At 40.8% G+C, this 21697-nt stretch overlaps 1 protein-coding gene across 2 annotated transcripts in view; it reads right to left on the bottom strand.

Annotated features, from left to right (window-relative positions):
• tmem132e (transmembrane protein 132E) overlaps window positions 1–21697 on the bottom strand; it is a 355300-nt gene that overhangs the window by 105895 nt on the left and 227708 nt on the right. Inside the window, exons 1-2 of one of the 2 annotated variants that reach the window (XM_080041129.1) lie at window positions 9290–9699; window positions 7229–8228 (exon numbers count right to left, since the gene is read on the bottom strand). In XM_080041129.1, coding sequence (XP_079897255.1) covers window positions 7229–8228; window positions 9290–9374 — 1085 coding nt within the window. In that variant the 5' untranslated portion in view covers window positions 9375–9699. Of the gene's footprint in view, window positions 1–7228; window positions 8229–9289; window positions 9700–21697 lie in introns of those variants that run through there. The other variant, XM_080041130.1, reaches the window with a different exon arrangement.

Below are 21697 nucleotides of genomic sequence, written 5' to 3' on the forward strand. Positions count from 1 at the left end.
ATTGAGTGATCAACGGGTAAAAAGCGGGGCGGTGATAAACTGTCTTCTGCAGCAATTTGATAAAACTTCTGATGTCATTATTACATAAAATGTATTAGATAGAACAGAGTTGACATGGGGAGACAGAAAGAGAGGGGGTATGACATGCAGTAGAGGCCCATGGGTAAGATTCAAACCTGCAACCACTGCAACTAAGGCCGGAGCCAACATGTTACATGCTCTATCCACTAGGCCTGGAGCGCCCCAATTATTATATACTTAACTATGATTAATGCGAGACACTGCCAGCTAGTGCAGCATGGGTTAATTTTAGAGATTGAGTTGTTAATCCTTGGATTGATGATACTTTGTTCTGCAGAACATGCATTTTAAAACCTGTACATTACAGTATTTTTCTTGTTACCCTATTCACCTGCAGTGTCCCTCTGTTTAAGCTCAATGGTTAGTTTCTTTGGAAAGTCTAATTTTAAAGCGCCATTTAAAAACAGTTGGATGGCTCTGAGCAATGTTTATGTTTGTGTAACGAGCGCAGAGGGAAGGCGGGGTGAAAGAGGTTAATGAATGAGAGCTGAAGTGTAAGCCACTGGTCGAAGTAATAGTGTATAAGAAGTCCATGGGTCCTTGTGAGCATATTATATATTTAAAGATTAAACTCCACGGGCTGAGTATCAAAACTGTATGTTAACTGCCCACACTGATATGGTAGAAAAAAAAAACATTAATATTCAGATATTTGTAAATGGTCTAATCTAATGAGTTTACAGTGTGGGTGTGGGTTTAGCTACATAACATGTCTTACTTAATTGGTTGGGTCACTGCTTGTCTTAAAAACATAATCATAATCAACAGCATACTGAAAAGGCCCCCAAGATATGGGTCGAAAATAAGAATATTTCAAGTGTATGAATTAGAATGATCTATAGAGTTCATTCAAGTTGTGAACAGGGCTGAACTACTTTAAGTATTAGCCGATCACTGGAATAAACTAAGTCAAATAATATCTGCATTCTACCTGGTGTTGGGAGATGACACATGCAACTAACTAACTTGAGCTTGAGATAGCTCATTTAATTAAGATATTGGCGTATACAGTACATACGCCTTCTGTTAATATTGCCAATGGCCTTTAATAGGAGATCCTCACACTTCAAAGTATACATAGGTACATACTGTTGCCTATGAAGTTTGACCTCAAATAACTTGTTCACATTCGAGTTCAAAATACAGAAAAGGACAGAACAGAAAAGAGTACATAAGCAGCAGTAGTGGTGGTGAAGTCTTAAAGGCCTCATACTAGGGCTTCTTGGCATTTTGTCATCGTGAAAGTCTGAGCACTGAGCACTTCGATGTTTTCGGAAAGTGCTCTCCCGACCTCTTCCTCTTGTATCAGAGCTGAGTGCTGATAAACAGAGGCTTCTCCGTGTCACTGGATGTGTCGGGACAAGGGTGTCGGCCCGGCGGCGGAGGCTTCACTTCCCGAGTCATACGATCCCAACACTCGCACGCTACACAATGAGGGGTGGCGGGGGGGGGCTGACATTTACCATCAAAGCAATCATAGACCAGACACTGATAACGTTTACAACAACAGCAATACTCCCATGTTAACCCTGTTAAAATCAGATTAGGACTATAAAGATATGGCCATGTAAAAAAAGCAGTTCTTGCTCACCTTAACCAGAATAGGGTCATAGTCGGAGTAAGCCATTGTTGCATTAAGACAACTGGAGTATTCTAAGTCGCATTATTGAGGCATGTATACACCTTAATCACACTTAATATTCCAAGTTTTCGCTGCTTTATTTCAGCATTTTCCCCAGTTTGTGGCGCATGCCCTGGTTTATGGCTGTTGAACTAGAGTGTGTAAAGAAGCAACAAGGCTTCCGAAAAGAAGCTGGGTCATTTTTGTCTGACAAAACGATCAATGATAATGACATGAGGAGTGTTTGTTGTCCTTGGATGGGACGGGAATAATTGCCTGAAAACAACTTGACACTTCTACCTCTGCTAGTGAAAGTCGCAGGTTCATTCAGAATATGCTGATTGACATGTTAACAGGAGTATACTTGATAGCTGCTGCGCCTGGAAAAACACCTTATTTGGAATATTGTCTTAACCCAGAATATGGACCATAACCACAATATGCTGTGTATGCATTACGTGGTCATTGAGACTGACGCAGAACTGGCATGAAACCGGATGCTGTGAGGTCACAAAGTGTCCACACTCCCCACACTATGAGGTACAAGCGACTATCTAGCTGCCGGGGGATGAAGCCAAGCCACTACACTGGCTAAATATGGGTCACTCTCCCTGGCTTCTCCTCCTGCGCTTTCTCTCCCCCAAGCCATCAATTGGAGCCAGGGCATTTGAATACTGCATGTTCTACCAGGGGGCTCTGGAGTATACTGCACTGTATTCCAAGAGGTTTTGTAACCACGCGTGCCTAGTCCAGGCAGCTGCACATAACGACTGTGGTTGTCCGCAAAATGTCAGTGAGTCACCCAAAAAAAAATCGAAATTGGCAGCACTTCATCGTCGACATACATTTACATTCATGAAGTGGGCTCGTCGCTGTTTAAATTCATATTCAGGTTAAGCTACTTACATGACCTTTTGATAGCAGGAAACTAAGTCTACATATGAATTAACCAGTGGACATACTATTTCTGGCCCCTGACCAATTGTAGCTGTTTTGGCAAAAGCGAGGATGTCCTACATGGCACGCTAAGACAAATGCTTTTCCATCAGACATGTTTTGGACTGTGCACAGGGAGAGAGGGAGATTTGAGGAGTAATATTGGGATAACTGATGCAATGAGATACTACTATAAAAGACACCACAAGCATTTTAGAAATTTTTTGAATTCAGTGCACTTGTGTATGTGTACTTAAAGCTGTGCCAGATAGTCCCCCAAGAGTGACAACAGAATAAGAAAAACAAGCAAATTTTTTTTCGATGGATTTATGGAGATTTGACCTATTTTTCTCCATTACTGTCTCAGCGCTTCTATTAGTTACCAGAATGCGTGAGCAAATTGGCTACTTACATGCGACACAGAGCAACATTAGCATTCATTTGTGGTTGTGTGTTCCCGGTCACATGGTGGTTTTCGCCAACTGCCGAGAAAGATATCTGGGTCTTTAGCTGTTAAATGCTGCACTATGTCCACCAGCTATTCAGCAAACATTGTCTGTCACCTTTTTGTTAAGGTACAGTGAGTTTATACGAGCATTTTTGATCAAATTTTAAAAATACATTCAAAACGGGACCTTCTCGAGTAGAAATTAGGTTAAAGAGAGCATGGTTTGTGGGCACAAAAATCCAATTGAGATACAGGGCATAATTGGGAGCACCTTTCTGAATCTTCTCCATTCATTTATAACTATTGGAGAGACCTCTCACATTGAATGTACTCATTTGCACATGTGTTTTATACATATGTATGTATATTATACAACTGATAAGTGGAGCTTTACAAAACCAGTATGCAACGTTGATTTACATGACAGTATTCCCTGCGTAACTCCAATTACTGACTGATTTGAACTTTATGACAATTATCAGGAATATGCACATCCTGTACATGTGCTATGAAAACATGGTGATTGGTAGAGCACCAACGTTTCATGTCATCATTAAATGTGTGATTTTTAAAACGCACTTCCATCCACAAATCCCTCTGCGCCATGTTAGTCTAGCATGTTAATGAACACTTATTACAGCAATACATTGTACTATCATATTTCCACGCTAACCATAACTGACACACCGCTAACTCCCGATCTGCAGACACCACAAGTTGCCAGCACTGTGCCTGGCGTGCAACACTAGTCTGCAAAAAAACAAGTCAAAATGAAAATGCAGGTCAAAAGATCTTCAAAGATGGTCCAAGGAAAAGTAAGTAAAAAAAAAAAACTGGAAGAAAGAATGCGGGTAAAAGGGGGGACTCAGAGGAGGTAGAGGAGGCTTTCCGATTCATCTTTTAAAGAAATACTTATTGCATTTTTTATAGACTTCCACAAAGCTAGGGGACAACTCGACAGTTGGCTCCAAGAACTATTGAATGCACTCCCATTGAGTTGAGTCACTCAAACTGGCCTTTCTTCTTTTTGTTCTTTTTTCCTCTTTCTTTTTTTTTACCCTCCTCACTCTTTATTTCCATCTCTGCGTGGGGTTCAAAAAGAGGCAGCATGCCCAAGAAGAATTACAGTGCTGTATGGATGCTGGCATGGGTCAGCTAAATGTTTCAAGAGGCAAGGCCCTTCCCTACTGTTCTACAAAGAGTTGCTGCAACTTTTGTCTCACCATGTCGTCCGTTGACAGATTCTTGAAGCAATTATTTTTCTCTCTGATTTAATTTTGTGAAAGTGTTTTGTAATCTAGATTCCAGATCAAAGTAGAAAGTGATAAGAACTGTCAGGCTTGTGTGTGTTATGGAGGACGGTACAGTAGGAGGGCTGGGTATGATGACTGACAAACTAGATCATACATTTTTTCAGAGGAGGAGATCTTAAGGAGTATAATTGTGGCTCCGATGGTGTGGAAGACAAATGCTTGGGGTTCCTTGGGGGGTTGGGTCTTTGAATGGGTGGATTCTTAAAAAACTGTAGTCCGGCTACAATAGGCGGAGAATATCTTTAATTACACACAGAGAAGAAATCAAAATAGAAATCAAAAGCTTTGATTATTAATTAATTTGAGCGAATTTTAAGACCAAACAATTGCATCAACTAGTGAGAAATGGGTCAATGTCTTCTTTTGTTCAGCTTCGTCAAAGGCTACTTGTTCTTCTTTTCAAAACTAAAATATACTGTAACTCTACTTCATCTACATTGTGACAGGCAGATGACTACAGTCTGAGATCTTTGATTTTCAAATATCAGATGTGATCTTACAACTCCATACCTCGTGTTTTTGGATCATTACGAAATACACAGCTAATACATAACTACTTGTATCAGAAAAGTCAACAAGATATTCTTGTAGATAATACATCCTAATCAATATTTCATATCAAGTCGACTATAGGAGCACATTTGTAGGGAGACACATGGCAAAGGAAATCATTATTAATAAACCATTTCTTCAGGGAAAATATACAGAGTTTCTCTTTGGAGCGTAACGTATTCATCGAGGCCTAATTAATAACTGTCTTATCTCTGAAATAAGGTCTTTGTTTAAGGTCACAGCAGTCATATTTACAGTGTGTTTCATCACTGTTTCTGAGTGAGTCAGTGATACGGTGTCCCTGGCGTTTCTATTTCTTCTTGCTGCCTTTACGCCTACGCAGTAAGAAAGAAAAAAAAATAACTTTCCTAAAGCTTGTCAAGTGCAAATAATCATTTATTCTCTAACCCTGAATATTGTGTTGCCAAGCGAGGAGAAGGGAAGGAGCGCAGCAGAGAAGTGCTGAGTCTCACGCTTCCTTAGCTCTCTGTTTCCACTGGCAGAGGGTCAAACTCACAATTTAGCTTTTGGCAAATAAATATTATTTACTGTAGCAGCCGTTGTGGTTCCTTATGAGACGGATGAAATGTCAGAGGATATAACAAATTAGCATTAATGCTCTGAGAAAAATAGGATTTTTTTTATAGCAGGGTATGTTGGGAGATATTATTGAGCCTTGACTTATGAATGGAAATGAAGAAAAGTGAAAGTGGTGGTTAATAGCGTAGATCCTACCAACACTAAACAGAAGAGATACAAAGTTTAGCAGCTGAAAAAAACTGATATTTCCCTCAGGATGTGGTGGAGACTACAAACATAGCAAAACGAGAGATTGAGAGATTGCCATATCAATTTCAAAGGTGCTGTTAAAAATGAGTGACTAAAGGGGGTGTAATGATAGGTCAATCCAGGCTCAAAGCTAATGTCGTCAGTGTTATTAATTGAAAGAATACCATATTATACTTAAAAAGCACATATTACAAAAAAAAAATCTAACTCAATAATAATCATGTTTGCCTCAATATCAACGACTGATACTCAAGAATAAAAAAAATCAATTAAATATTGATTATTCATGAGTTTACAATGTGTACGCAGATAAAGTTCTATCATTTTAATTTGTGAGTTGTCATTACTACAGTGTGTTGCTGTTGGCAACCAGAACATGTGTGCAAAATATTAGTATTGCCCTTATTGTGGAATCAGTATATCCTCTACACTAATACTGTATCAACATCACACACACCCCAGTGTACTTCAGCAAGGCAACTATTTTGAGCAAAAGTTTTATGCTAATTATTCACACAATCCTGTCGTTAGAAAACCAAATAAATCCGTGGATGTTAAGCCACCACTTCAAAAAGGTAAGCAGTAGTACAGTGCTGCAACCCTTTAACCCTGTCAGCTCTTCTTTATCTCACCTCAATTTAATTAGTACTGGCACATCACTTGGTGCGCTGAAGGAGAAATTAATGAGAAGGATGAAATGTGTGATTACACGCTCATTTGGCTCTTTAGATGTTAAATTAACATAAATGGACCAACCAAACTCCTGTGCTGGGGAAAGCCCCCAACACAGAGAATACTGCATGGATTGGCGAGTTACATAATGTTGCTGGCCACACTTGCATGCACCAACAGGTCTTATGCTGTCATAAAAATGCTGGCAATTAATTCTGAGGCTATGTAAGAAAAAACCTTTATCATATTAAGCCTGCTTTGAATGTTTATGATGATAAAGACGGTAATGAAGACATCCAGTGCTTGCAGTAATTGTTCCATTAATGGAGGGCCATTAGGACATGTAAATCCTATATTCCACATATAAGCCTCTCCACTGGGGACTTCCCAAGATGCAACACTCACGCCGCATAGCTTTGTTTACATGCAGTCTTATTGCCTTAAGCCCTAAACCTTGGACAAATTACAGACCATTATATGTCTAATTGTATATCATTAAGAAGGGAGATAAGAGGAGTTTATGTTTAGTGTGTGTTGTCTGAGGTCTGGCAAGAAGAAAGGAAATGTAATGTAATCAATAAGCCCTGTGTACATGATTGCATGTGAACTTCACATAATTCACATAATGGCGTTCTGATGTGCATGTAAACAGCTTAATCTCCCCCACCACCAAAGGGTAAATGTGTGTGCATACAAACATATTCATTTTGGCATTCAGGACGGAGTGAATTTGAAAGCAATCAGAAGAACACACACGAACACACACACACACACAAACTGCATGACATCAGTTATGACATTTTAAACTAGACTTACTTGAGGGAGAACTGCTCGATAGTGGAGTTGGGCATCAGATAGAGGAATATTCGGAGGGTCTCTCCCGGCTTGAGAGGTTTCTCCGGCAACCTCAGGAACATATTCTTGTCCAGCTGCTTGTCCACCAGCAGCTGCTCCTGACTGGCCTGGTAAAGGCTAATGCTCCCGATGCGCAGCAGGGGGTGCTGTGACAGAGGCTCTCCCCTGGAAAACCCACCACCACCCCTCTGGCCTGAGCCCTCAAAGCACTCCCCATCCATAGTAGGCCCGTGGAGGGTGTAGTACAGCTCGGCTTGGAGGGTCTCAGTGGTGAGCCCATCCATCATCCCATCTCCGGAGCCTTTCCTCCGACCCAGCGGGGCCACATTGGTGTTGAACCAAGATGGTGGCAGGTCCAACTGGGCCAAACACTGCGCCAGGTTGCCTTTCATGCGACAGGAGGTTTTGATCTCTCGAACGTCCCGAAAAGCGTGCAAGCGGACGCACGGCATCTTATCCTGGGCCTTGAAGTCATCCCAATCGCGACCGGCGATGTAGAAAAACACCTGGACAGTGGGGTTGTTGGAGAAGACCCTGGCCTGCACGATAAAGGCCCGTACTTTCCAGTTGACCGTCAGCTGACCCGGGATATCCAATGGGCTGGTGGGCTGTAGCAGTTCCTTAGAGAGAGCCTGGTCCCGGGCAAAAGGCCCAAAGCTGATGTTGATGGCGGGGAGGTCTTTGGTCTGGAAAACCACAAAACTCTCAGAGCGCTGCAGAGGGTGTCCAGTGCTGGGGCTACTACTACTACCGCTACTACTACTACTGCTCCTTCCACCACCGCCATTACCGACAGTTTGTCCCGTGAGCTGAGCCTCCCGCAGGAAGAAAGCCAGCTGTGCGTTGGACATCTTGAAGTTGGCAGGAAGGTAGACGTTGGGCGGCGGCGAGGGACTGGCCGTCATGGCGGAGGAGCTGAGCAGAGCATCGGAGCTGGTGGGAGAGATTTGACCTGCGAACGCTGTAGAAAGAGAAAGAGAAGAAGAATAAAGAGAGAGGTTAGATTTTTAAATACAGTTTCTTGTTTGTTGAATAGAAAGAGTCAGGAGAAAACTAAAGGCAAGAAGAGTTAAAGGTGAAGTCGGTGATTCTGGAGAATATTTTTTGTCAAGATCAGTGAATATCTCTTCACGATCCGTTAGAATAGAATATAATATGTTTATTGCCATTTGCACATGTACAAGACAGTTAAGGTGCATTGGGACTCTTGTGCAAATCTCCCTGAGTCAGCTTCTTCAATAAAAACAATTTTATATACCTATATAGCCTAGGCTCTGTAAACTGCTATGTTTGCTAACTATGGTTGTCCCCTTTTGTTTACATACCAGTTTATATAGCCTATGCTGTGCATTAACATCAGATTTATTTTCAGTGCACACACATTATGGACAGGTAGTGGATCGTAAGGATATATTCACTGGTTTTGACAAAATAGGGATTTTGAAAACCAGCGTTCTACAAAATAGCTGTCTCCACCTTTAACAATATGTGAAGAAGAGACAGACACCAAGAACAGATGTCAATGAATGGAAACAATGAATGGGGTGCAACGTAGGAAGTGAGAGGTCTGCTGCACTACTCAGTCAACCATAGAATGAAAAGGGGAGAAGGTCAACACACTAATCAAACGATAACTGGCCGTGTCAAGCATTCAGAGCAAGGTCTCTATAGGCTATCCAATGAAACAAATTCTTCACATAGTCAAGGTTCTAGCTCGGACATGACAACACATTCAAGCAGTGTTTGACTATTCAACAGTTTGAAAAAAAATCTGCAAAAATCAATCAAAAAAATTGACAAAGAGACACATGAACCCTAATCCAAAGGCTTGAAGGTAACCCTAAATTACAGAACAAAACAAGAACATGTGTGTGTGTGTATATAGGTAGTGTGCACACTGTTATCAGTGCACTGCACTGAGAAAAAACAAGTCAACATTGCTCACTCACACACCTAAGTTACTACAAGGAAATCCAAGCATAGCAAAATCACCAAGATCAAACTGAATGAAATGTGACATACTTATCAAAATCACCCAGAGCTGAGCACAAACAAAACATAGTTGCCTGCTGTCCCTGTGGTCCAAATCATAGATTAAAAGTCCCATATTCCAAATGGTCTTGTCATTGAAATAGCATCCTTTTAAAATCCGGAAAAAATAGAGGATCTTTTTGAAAGGAAAGCCTCTTCAAAAAGGGTTACTCAGTTGGCACTCCACATACAAAGTTTGGCTTCAGAAGATATATGCCGTAAAGAATAAATGATAGTGAAAAAAACTGAAAAAAAAAATAGTTCCAACAGTCCTTTACTTGGTCATATTCCTGTTAGTTGCTACACAAAAGGTTCCCACGGAAATTCCTGAACTTGTGCCAGTCTTCAATCCCTGTTGCTTATAGGTTCTCGGTGTATAAAGAGAGTATAAAGAGTAGCTGCTGCTGCCCCACACAGCGGTGTAGCTCGCTCAATCCCAGACTGAGCATGACTGCGGGACACACACTGTGATAGACAGGGGGGCAGAGCGGAGATGCCTCCTCCCACGGCTGGTGGGCTGGACAGGGAACTATACAGACAAAAGCCGTAGACGCCGCCCCATCTCGCCACACCTAGTCTCTCTCTCTCTCTCTCTCTCTAGTCTATAATCACCATTTTAGCTCCCGGGGCCAGGGCTAAGACACACAGAGCAGCCCCTCTGAGGACTCCACTTACACACACACACCGACACACACACACACACCGACACACACACACACACACCGACACACACACACACACACGCAAATACACACACACAGGGAGGCGAAAGAAATAACACTTCTCAAGCTCGATTCATCCTCTCCCTCTGGACGTGTTGAGGCAGACTCTTTATGCGTGTGCATGCAAGGAAGTGTGTGTATGTTTATAAGGGCTGTGTGTCTGTGTGTGTGTGTGTGTCTGTGTGTGTGTGTGTGTGTGTGTGTGTGTGTGTGTGAGAGAGAGAGAGAGAGAGAGAGGTGGGGCGGGGGATGGATGTATTGCTTAAATGCCTGCAGGCTAGAGAGAGAGAGAGAGTGAGAGAGAGTCAGAAGACGAAGGGAACAGAGAGAGGGAGGGAGGGATTAGGTAAAGATTATTGATGAATTAGACTTGCTCTCCTTCCTTTCTCCTCCCTTCCTCCTCCTCCCCCATTTCATCTCCTTTAGCCCCATGAGAAATCCATGAGAATGAAGGGGGGATACCGGCTTGGAAAAGGGGGGAGGGGTATGTGTGTGTGCACTGCCTCACAAGCCTCACTCACATGTGCCTGGAATTCCCATAATAAAAGAGAGAGCTAAGGATCCAAGGATCTGTGTGTGTGAGTGTGTGCCCTTGTGTGTATGAGCATGTGTGTGCGTGTGTGTGTGGGCCCTATAAACTGAATGGCAAACAGTGGGGGTTAACAAAAGATGAAGCCCGAGCGAGCCGGGGAAACATCCCGCACTTACAAATGAGCAGTCGTAGCCATAGAGAACGGCTAGAGAGTAACTATAATGATGAGAGCAGCTACTTAGAGGCTGTCTAGTCTTTATCGACCAAGAGCTCTATACCTCACAGGAATGTGGCTCTGTGTGTGTGTGTGTGTGTGTGTGTGCATGTACAACTATTTTCGTGAGAACCAATTTCAGTTTTAGACCTTTGGGATGAGGACATTTGTGGAAAGTGAGGACATTTTGGCTGGTTCTTACTCTGGGACAGGCCTTTAAAGGGCAAGGGTTTAAGGTTCATATTAGAATTGGGTTTATGTTAGGGTTCGTGTAAGGGTTGGGGTGAGGGAATCCATTTTGATGGTTATGGTTAGGGTATGGGGCTAGGGAATGCATTTAGTCAATGTATGTCCTCACAAGTATAGCCGTACAAAAATGTGTGTGTGTGTGTGTGTTTATGTGTGCGTGTTTGGAAAGAAAGGGCTGCACTTGCCTTGATCCACATTAAAAGCGACAAAAATGCACAGCAATCCGCAAACTTTCCTTATGGGCTTCTCCTCAACTACCAGAGAGAGAGAGAGACATATATAGAGAGAGAGACTGATAGAGATAGAGAGAGAGAGAGAGAGAGAGAGAGAGAGACATCTGCTTCATTCATCCTCTTGGGTTTTAAACGCAGCGCCAACATCCAACGACTCCCACCGTAACTGTGTATTTTACCAGTCACATGACAACATTTAAAACAGTGAGGGACTCTACCACCAATCCCAGCCTCGGGAAAAGTATAGGATATAAGCCTTGATTGCCAGGATGTATACTTAGCATGCCTGCTGATATCAAAGAAGCGTCCTTTCCCCCCCTTAACCGCTTAAAGCTCTGTTTGATTTTATAGCTGGTGTTTTAGAAGCATTTACAGACCAATTTGCTTTGTCTTTCCTGCTATGTTTTCAGGCAGCAGTAGAGCTTGCGAGAAAAACGTTGCAAACCCACATACCTACTGGGTGCTTTTAAAACTGAATGTGTAACGAAACCACTGCTGAGGTGTCCTTGAGCAAGCCTCTTTAAAAAAAGGGACGCGCCACCTGCTGCTAGCCAAACAGCCCAAAACAAAATGCTTTTTTTTTTCCCCCAGCATGCCTCTTTTTTTTTAAAGGGTAGTTTTTTTTTAAAGCAGCTTGCAGTAGTGACTTGGTATGCATGTTGACTATTGTTCTTCTCTCCCGTGCGTCATTTAATTTACAGAAAGAGGCTGTAGGGGCCAGATGAGGGAGGTTAGGGTAAAAACTGTGACTCCAAACAGCTTGCTTACATTATATGAGCGTGTGGAAGCCAATAACAACGCAATATGAGACTGTTTTGTACCATCGGTGATGCACTTTACCATTTAGCCGTTAGAGCAGAGTGCAGCTCAAGCAGAGTAGGTGAATTGAAGCGGCCATTACCTTAGGACATCTAATCGGTAACACACACAAAAACAACTCAAATACCAACGGAGATCATCTATTTTCACATAGCACAGACTGTGACTTGTTCCATCCATACTTTTTTGTACGGTCATCCTGGCTTGATAAACAGATGATATACACTGACTAGACTGCAACTTAATATGTATTGAAATGAGATGGAAAATAACCATGACCAAAACATCTTACACCCTGGTTGTCATGGAGATGTGTTGTTCAGTACGTGGTGTTGCCAACATTGGTCGTGACCATTTTTAACATTGATAATAAAAAAAATGTATTTGAAAAAAGTCAACATGAATGCTTTAACAACATTATCTAATCATTCCAAAAGCAATACTTTTTCTTTCAAAATCTACACATAAACAAACCAGAGAACACCAGCTCCACAAGAGGAACAAGTCCCATTTCCTCTACATCTGCTGAAAAAACATTGAGTTCCCCCAACGTGAACCATGATAAATATGTGTTCAACGGCATGTTCACGTGGTCCACATTATCCTATACTACCAATAAAACACATTCTATAACACATTATATAATATAATTGTATTTTATCCAAGACGAATGGTTTGCCACTTATACTGCCATCATATGCTCCTTTATAGGTTAGCGTTAGTGCACTTCAAGCATTCCAACAACGACACATGATCTTCAGAGCTACACCAACATGTTTATGCCTGAAGGTCAACCGGACGACTGGCCCAGAGTCTCCTAATCCCCTTTAAATGCAATGAAAACTGTAACAATGACAATACAGGGCATTGGAAGCCATTAAACACAAACAAGTCCTTTAGCCCGTATACCTCTCAACCTCCCTCAGGCCTTATGGCGCCATTTGAGAAGGTGATTACAGCCTACGATACATCAGGGTGCGCTTGTCTCATTTCAGCCTCTAACAACATGACTGGGTCGCTGGCTTTTCAAAAGGCAAGCGCGGACACAGATGGGCTTCTAGTGTGAAACCCTATATCGCCTTCCCCTTTCCTACTTGATGTCCTATTAGACCCCGGGCCAAATTGAATTGAATTCTCTTCCTGTTGTGCTCCCATTACGTGAAACATCTGCTCGGTTGGTGTGTGTGTGTGTGTGTGCAGGGTTAGGGCAATGACTGAGTGTCTAGTCTAAGGGCACGTTGTACTCATCAGATTACTTTGGCTGATCCCAATTAATGAAAGTATATCTGAGGCTTAATCAGTGCTATTCAACTTGTACAGTCTTGCCAATAGCGGTCGGCAAAGGAAGACACTTGAGATTGAAAAGGAAACTATTCATAACACAATTGCGCTTAACTATCTAACAGTAGAGAATGAAATAATCAATCCAAATACAAAAGAGTCTTGTGCAGAAAAGCATCACATTTGTTATTACTCGCTCAAAAAGCAGGAGGTTAAAACTTGAGGGTCTTAATACCATTGATGGGGGGAAAAACCTACAGAGCAATATATGTGGAAAACAAGTTTGGCAAGTATATATTTCAGGGATAATGGCAGTTATAACCATGCAACTTTCAACTAAACTTTCAACTCAAATAATCCATTACAAGGTAAAGTCAGTGATTCTGGAGAATGTTTGTTGTCAAAATAATTTTTTGTCAACGGCCATGTTGCTAGCTACATGTTGCTAACTACGATGGATTGTTTACATACATTTGTTGACATGCCAGTTTACAGAGCCTAGATTGTGTATTTATTTACCCTGACTATTCATTCAACACACACACACACACACACACACACACACACACACACACACACACACACACACACACACACACACACACACACACACACACACACACACACACACACACACACACACACACACACACACACACACACACACACACACACACACACACACACACACACACACACTACGGACAGGTTGCGGAGATAGGAGATAATCACTGATTATGACAAAGTGATTTTGACAAGCAAATTCTCGAAAATTGCTGACTCTCCCTTTAACTACCATTATCCACCAGGAAAGCTGAATATTCACCACATTGCAAATTTAAAAAAGATCTGCAAAATATCCTTTGAACTGCTATTTTAATCTCTTCAAAAGCATTCTACTTAAAACAAGGCCTGGTTCCTTGGTTAAACGAAACACTCTTCTGTGTGCCTTGCCGCACAAAAGCTGTCACACACAAAAGGCTGCTGCCAAGTCAAGGGGAAATATATAGAGAAGACGCCGCGCATGGAGGCCAGACATTTGATCTTGAGGAGAAGTGCATAAGCGACTCTTCAAGTAAAAGGTCAGGGGAAATTGTTGAAAGGCTTTAGAGCGAGATGGAGCATCCTTACAGCATTACTAATGTTCCAGCGCCAAGGGTTTCCCTATCGATTTACTATCCCAACCCTTTACCCCCCCCCCCTTCTTTTACTGCATGCTTAGAGAGTATCCCTCTAATGCCATTACCTTTAGAATGGAGAAATAATGCCATTCAATTTACTGAACAAAATATGTACGACTTACTTATCACACTGTTAGCGTGCGATGCAATGACATGGCAGGCCAAAACGTTGTTTTTTCAAGCACAATTTTGAGATTTTTTTCATTCCATTATAAATAAGAGGTCCAAAATGTACATATAGGCACTTATTTGAATAAACCTTGTCTGTTTGTGTCTGTATATTTTTCCTATACAACCATCTTAAACGGCCATTATCTCAACACTAGTTTTGTTTTCCAACATTGGAGTCGACAACAAACATTGTTCAGAATTGCTGTCTCCGCCTTTAATTCATCAATTCTATAAATGAAACAGATGAAAAGACGTGTTAGCACGGGGATGAAGCCGTTGCAACGCTAACTAAGACCTGGATTACATTTCCCAACTGCTGCTGGATTATTTTAAAACACATTCAAACTGTGCGTGACTACATCTTTAATCAGTCTTCATCTACAGTATATGCATATGGAATTTACATTTCCCATTTCGTTCACACTCGGGGAAGTTTATAGTCCAGTGCATGAGCTTGCATGAAATGAGATCACTTGTCACTTATCTAGCTCCATGATACTGTCTGTCCCCTGAAGCGTGGACACACAACATTTCCATCAGATTGCACAGATGTGAGATGTGAAAGAGCTTGTCAGTAATCACATCATGCACAACTGACATCGCAATGAAGCAGAAATACAAAAGCGATTGAAGGCTGGAGCATGTGTTATCCACAGAGGGCACATCATGATGCTGTATACGTCCAGAAGTGTTTACTATGTAGATGAACAGTGTAGCACAGTGTAGAGTTTGTTTGCAGTGTCTTCTTGGAGTCAGTGATTCTGGAGAATTCTTGTTGTCAAAAATGTTTTTGGTCCAAATCTACTTCTGTATTGTGTGCACGCTGAAAGAAATTCCAGTGTTAATACACAGGAAACTGGCATGTTGCTATCTACGGTGGGCTCCCTTTGTTTATATACCAGTTTACAGGGCTGATAGGGTGTGTACTAACACTTTTTTTTATGGACAGGTAGTGCATCGTTAGGAGATATTCACACATTTGGACAACAAGCTCTTTCCAGAGTCGCTGACTGATATTTTGGTAATTTTTCTACATTTTCCGGGCTGAGCAATGAATCATCCCACAACTTGTATTAGTTTCTATATATAATTAAATTTGTGTCTGGTCGTTTCTGTTCACAACAACATATTTGACAAGTAAACAAGGCCACAGAGCTGCCCCGATAAAAATATTGACAGAGTTTGCATTACTTTCTCTCAGTCATCCATTGATTCGAGCCGGGAAATGGATTGAGAGACATCTGGCCATCGATCGTTAAACAGAACAAGGCAGAAATGTCACGGGTTGGTGACTCCACACGGCAGCAGGGGGGAAATTGTTCCTCATTTTTCAACCACTTTCGCAAATTTGCATGAGGATACATATCCTGTCCTCCTTATAGCTATAGTGAAATTGAGAAAACAAAACATATTATTGTTTATTTATTTATTTATTATTTATTATTATTCTTTCGGACAATTCCACACAATACACAAATATCTCTTTTATTGAACAAGACGTGTATGTTGGTCTGTGAGCTTTCCATATATATTGATCAACTTAAAAAAAATATAGCCTACTGTACATGTCCTTGAAAAAAAATAACCTTTTTCTAATCGATAGAATTTGTAAATGCCAGCTTTTGTTCACCATGTAATCCTCTTAGGCACCTTGATTTTATAAAGAAATCCCTTATGGGAATCATTAATATTCCATCCACAAACATGGATTAACCTTTGCAACTCATCGGCATTTAATCTCCTGCTTCATCGTGTAGAGTACTGCAGTACAGGTGACCCTATATATTTATACCTAGAGTCTATTTGTATGTATTCAGTATAATGATGTCTCGTACAGAATGGTGTTTTGGGTAAAAACGCCCATGAAATGAATGGTTATCTAGAAAATACATTTGAAGGTATTTTAACTGCTATATTAAGCCATTAGGGAAACTTAGCCTTGAAAGGTATGTTATGCTCTATATACAATTATAACCTTTATTTAAAAGGTGCTACCAGGATTTTTTAAATATTTCTAAAACAGTCTAATTTTTCCTCTGTTGATCATAAATGATATGTTACAGCAAACGAGACCATCAGTGCAAAGAATGCTCTTTTTAAATAGTTTTTCTGAGTGCCTTTGTCATTGGTATATACGCTCACCCAGGAACTACAGCTGGCATAGTAAAAACATTACCGCTTTTGTCCAAAGGGGGTGCAAGAAATAACACAAACAGAAAGTTCTAAACAAGACCTGGCCAAGATGGACATCAGTAAACAGTTACAGTTACAACATACCACATCCAAACAAAATACAAGTTACGTGAAATGGGAAAAATACATTAAAATTAATTTTGACAAACTCTTAACAACGGCTTTGCATTCATTGAGAGTTGCCTACGTCCTAAAGTTTGAGCTCTCGCAGGTCATTTCAGGAAAAGGATGCATAGAACTTGACGGCCTTTTTACCAAGCAGCTCTGTGCGGGCCGGGTAATGATCTAATACTGCCGAACATCTTCCTCTGAGAGATGCATTCCCAATGTGGGGATTTAGGAGACAGTTCAAAGATTCCCATTTCAATTTGAAATCAATCACTTCCTGTGGTCAGGCACTGTCTGATAGAAGAATGTACACTGGTGAATCTATAGGGTCTCAATTAGTGGAAGAGGAACATTTTCTTTAAGAATGTAGGCCGATAAGCGTGATTGTATTCCCTGCATTCAATTCACAGTGAGGCTTTAGCAAGGATACATTTGTAGATTAAAAAGGAGGACTATATAACCAGCGTGACACAATCTATGGGATTTGGAAGATTTGATCATTGGTCCTTTATTATTTGCGCTCATAATATCATTCAAAATGTACACTATTAATTGGCCTCATCCGGTCTAGATAAGACTGTTTTTGAATGACGCACAGAGGCGAGATATAATGTTATGTGATGTGATGGTATTTTGATTAAAAAAAGATCTGACTATTACACAATCCTGCAGTTATGTCCCCTCTTCCGCATGAGAACACACAGATACCAACACGACAAGTTTGACATCAAATATTTACCAACCAATTAGTCCCAGGCTGAGCTTTTGAGAGGAAGTTTTGCAGTAGAAAAAAGATGATAGATGTTTTCAAGAAGTCTTTGAAGAGATACAAAACACCATCACTAGCACTTTTTTTTTTTTTTTTTTACTTTCTTCCTTCCGTTTTCCATAGTTTTTTTTTGATCATGAGAGCTAGAGCCAAAGCCGGCGCTGTGCAGAGGCTGAAGTAAACGTCTGTCTATCAAAGAAAAATCATTCAAAACACTGTGACCTGTTGTTCATTCGATGATTTTGCATATTGAGGATTATCTTTTCATCTTTTCTGACTTTGCTTTTAGGTCTGGTTTCTGTTTCTTTTCATTAGTAGTCTCTGGTATGGGAATATGTGGGAGAGAGTGTGTGTGTGTGTGTGTGTGTGTGTGTGTGTGATAAATCCATTGAGCCATTTTTCAAATGTACAATTCTGTCAAAAAAATTTGTTTCTGGAGTTCAAACTGTTGTGTTCAAGTTGATAAAAAAAGCATCAGATTCTCATAATTGAGAGGCTGTTTATATAACCCTGTGTGTGTGTGTGTGTGTGTGTGTGTGTGTGTGTGTGTGTGTGTGTGTGTGTGTGTGTGTGTGTGTGTGTGTGTGTGTGTGTGTGAAACAGAAGGCTTGAAGGGGCTATATTGTCCAACTACACATATACCGAACATCTGCAACTTCATAGGTCGGCTCCCATGTTGCGCTGTAGTTCACACACACACACACACACACACACACACACACACACACACACACACACACACACACACACACACACACACACACACACACACACACACACACACACACACACACACACACACACACACACACACACACACACACACACACACACACACACACACACACGCTTTAGTGGTGTATTGATGAAAGGATGCAAATGCCTCGAAGGCAGCAAGATCTGTGCTTCAATACGATCTGAGGCTGACGCAATCTATAGGGTTCAAGACAACAGGGTTTCCCATAGGGGATACTTCGTGTATACTCTGTGTGAGGTAAACCAAGCCTCAAACTATTATACAGCGGGTGCTACAATGGGATTTCCTACACAAAAGCATTGTAAAACAACTGGATTACTGCATTATTTAAGACATTGAACTGAATTTCAATTCATATAATTTGGCTGTGAAAAAGTTGTTTTTTGATTTGTCCGCAGGTTCATTTATCTACATCATAATCATATCAATATGTCAAAAATATCCAAAGTATGCTCTATGTGTAAATAAACCATTTATGGACCAATAAATGTCTTAATCGTCCTCTTTTCATATATATTTTTTTAATATACTTTAACTCAACTTCCCTGCTAAGTCCCATTACTTTTACAGATGCGACCACCTTATGTCCCCATTGCGATCAATACACTTTCATCTTATCTCTTTTTCATGGTGCCTTACAGATATATTAATCAAGACTCAATGACATCGCCATAAAACGAACAAGGCAAAAGGGCCTCTGATATGAGCCACACATCCATTCCATGGACCCAAAAATAGAGAAAAAGAAAAAGTGATTTGAATGAAACAAAATATATCAACTTACGCCCATAAAAAACGAGAGCATGTCTTGCAAGTTGCATTACACTCAATTTACCTCCATTTTGACCGATCTGTCAATGACTTTGCCCCGAGGAGCGCAAGGACAACCCTGAATCATGCGCTTGCCTCATGCAGACAAGATAGCTCAAGACGTTATTTGGCATATCACTCACAGACTGGAGCTAACTACATGATGAAAAATTCTCCTTTCAAACAAGTCTCTGGGCTTTGTGACTTTAACTCCACTGTGCTCACTGGCATTAGCTGCTGCTGCTGCTGCTGCTTTCCCATTGACTTTTTTATTGTAATCACTGTGAGTCTAATTAATGCTACATTATGCTGATTTGTAGGTTCTCTATTGGCAGTCTTTCATTGTATTTGACCAGATTCAGCAGTACAGCACTAATTGCGGCCCTTGGGGGGATAATAAAAGCGTGTGCCGGAGATTGTAACAGGATACAAGACTGGATAAAGCTATACTTTTTTTATTACCATACATGTTTTTCAACCCTCTGGTGCAAGCCATTAATATGCCTTTGCAAAGATTAAGTGCAAGCTACATTATTGGAAAAGGGGATAGGGGGAGAGAATACAAAAAAAAAGCTGTAGAGATTTGCTTTTAAACCCGAAGGGAATTGAATTAAGAAGAGGAATGTATTTATTGAACTCCTTTTTCAAATACGGATTTGGTTCGCTGGTGACTAATTACATCAGCAGGACAGTGTGTTGGAGTGGCTATGAATGAATCTATAAATTCAGGTTTGAATTGATTCATTCATTTGAATAGATTGCATTCTCCTCTGTTCTAAGCCACATGGCAAGTAACAACCAGTGAATATATTGCAGTGTCAATAAACACAAGAATTGATGTCAAGGTTGAGAAGACGTTAGAATACCCATAACCTTAAAGGAGCTCTGAGGAACTTTAAGTGTGTGTTCATTCTTGCACCCCCTTTGGACAACGGCGGTAGTGTTTCTACCATGCAAGCTGTTGTTCGTGGGTGAGCATATACCCATGACAAAGGCTTTAAGAAAAAAAATATATAAGAATAGTATTCTTTGCACTGATGGTCTCTTTTGCTGTAACATGTCTTTTATGATCATCAGAGGAACAATTAGACTGTTTCAGAAATATTTGAAAGTTCCTTGTAGCACCTTTAAATTAATAATTGTAACAGTTGTATTAACTATTGTGTTATTCAGCCAACATTGCTATACGTTATACATTTTTTTCTCACCAAAGGGACCAATGCGTTGTCAGAAGCCAGGGACATTGCTACTGAGACTTTAGATAGGACATGCAGCTCTTAGTTGAAACATTTGGTTTGTTCACAACTTGTTTGTTCTTCATAACCCATGTTATTCTTCCACTGTATTTCAGAGCATCTCTATAGATTCCCTAAGGAGGCCAATCATCTCTGTTCTCACAACAGGGCGTCTTATTAAGAGGGAACTATAGCATTGTGATTCGAGCATTCCCATACAACACCATGGTAACTATATATCAAAGGTGCGTTTGTATTTACCTACAAACAGGTTTCCGTCCGAACACAAAAGACCCTTTGATGGCTGGTTGGTTCATCAGTGGAAATATACTGTATGGGCCTGACCAAGACCTGGGGGCGACGGCTCTATGTGTGGGAACTAGTCTTTCAAATGGTTCCTCGAAGGGAAAGCTTTGATTCACTGTCTGTTACCCACTTCCTTCTAATATTGTTCCTTAGTTAATTGGAAAGAGCTGTTAATATTAATTTAATAATCATTTGTGTTTTTAACTATATAAATCAAGCCCATTGGACCATGGATTGACTTCTGTTTTGACCGGTTTTCTTCATTATGAAGTAGTTGTGGGTTTTGCAGTTTATAAATGCGATTTCTTCTTTGAGAATATCCATGAAGCTGAATCAACGTCTCTCTAAAAAAGTTGCAACAAAATCTGAACACACCATTCATTGTATGCAGGAACATCACATTGTAATACATCTGTGAGTTGTATTCTGTTGTTAGTTCCGTCTGTAGCTACAGTCTGTTCATGTCCTTTAAGGAATATAGGGAAACGTTGTGGTCATGTTAAAAAACCCTGTCTCCTCAACATTTCTTTCACATCTAACTTTTGAGGAAGAGGACTCTGTATGTGTGTGTTTATGTGTGTCTGTCTGACCTTCAAATATCTCCCCAACTGTTCATCCGATCACTTTCACACGTTGCGTGTGTGTTGCTGAGAACCCTGGGGAGTTCTGAGTTGAGTGTGAAGTTGTTTGGATCAGTGGTGCTGCGGAAAACTGCGAAAACAACTCTGTCAAGAGCCAGCTGATACCTTAACATCCAACATGAGCCATGGGTATGTGTGTGCTGCTAAACCCTACTAGCCCAAAATCAATTTATCTATC

This window comes from Ammodytes marinus, assembly GCF_949987685.1.
Source record: "Ammodytes marinus genome assembly, chromosome: 14".
In the NCBI taxonomy this organism is placed as follows: domain Eukaryota; kingdom Metazoa; phylum Chordata; class Actinopteri; order Uranoscopiformes; family Ammodytidae; genus Ammodytes; species Ammodytes marinus.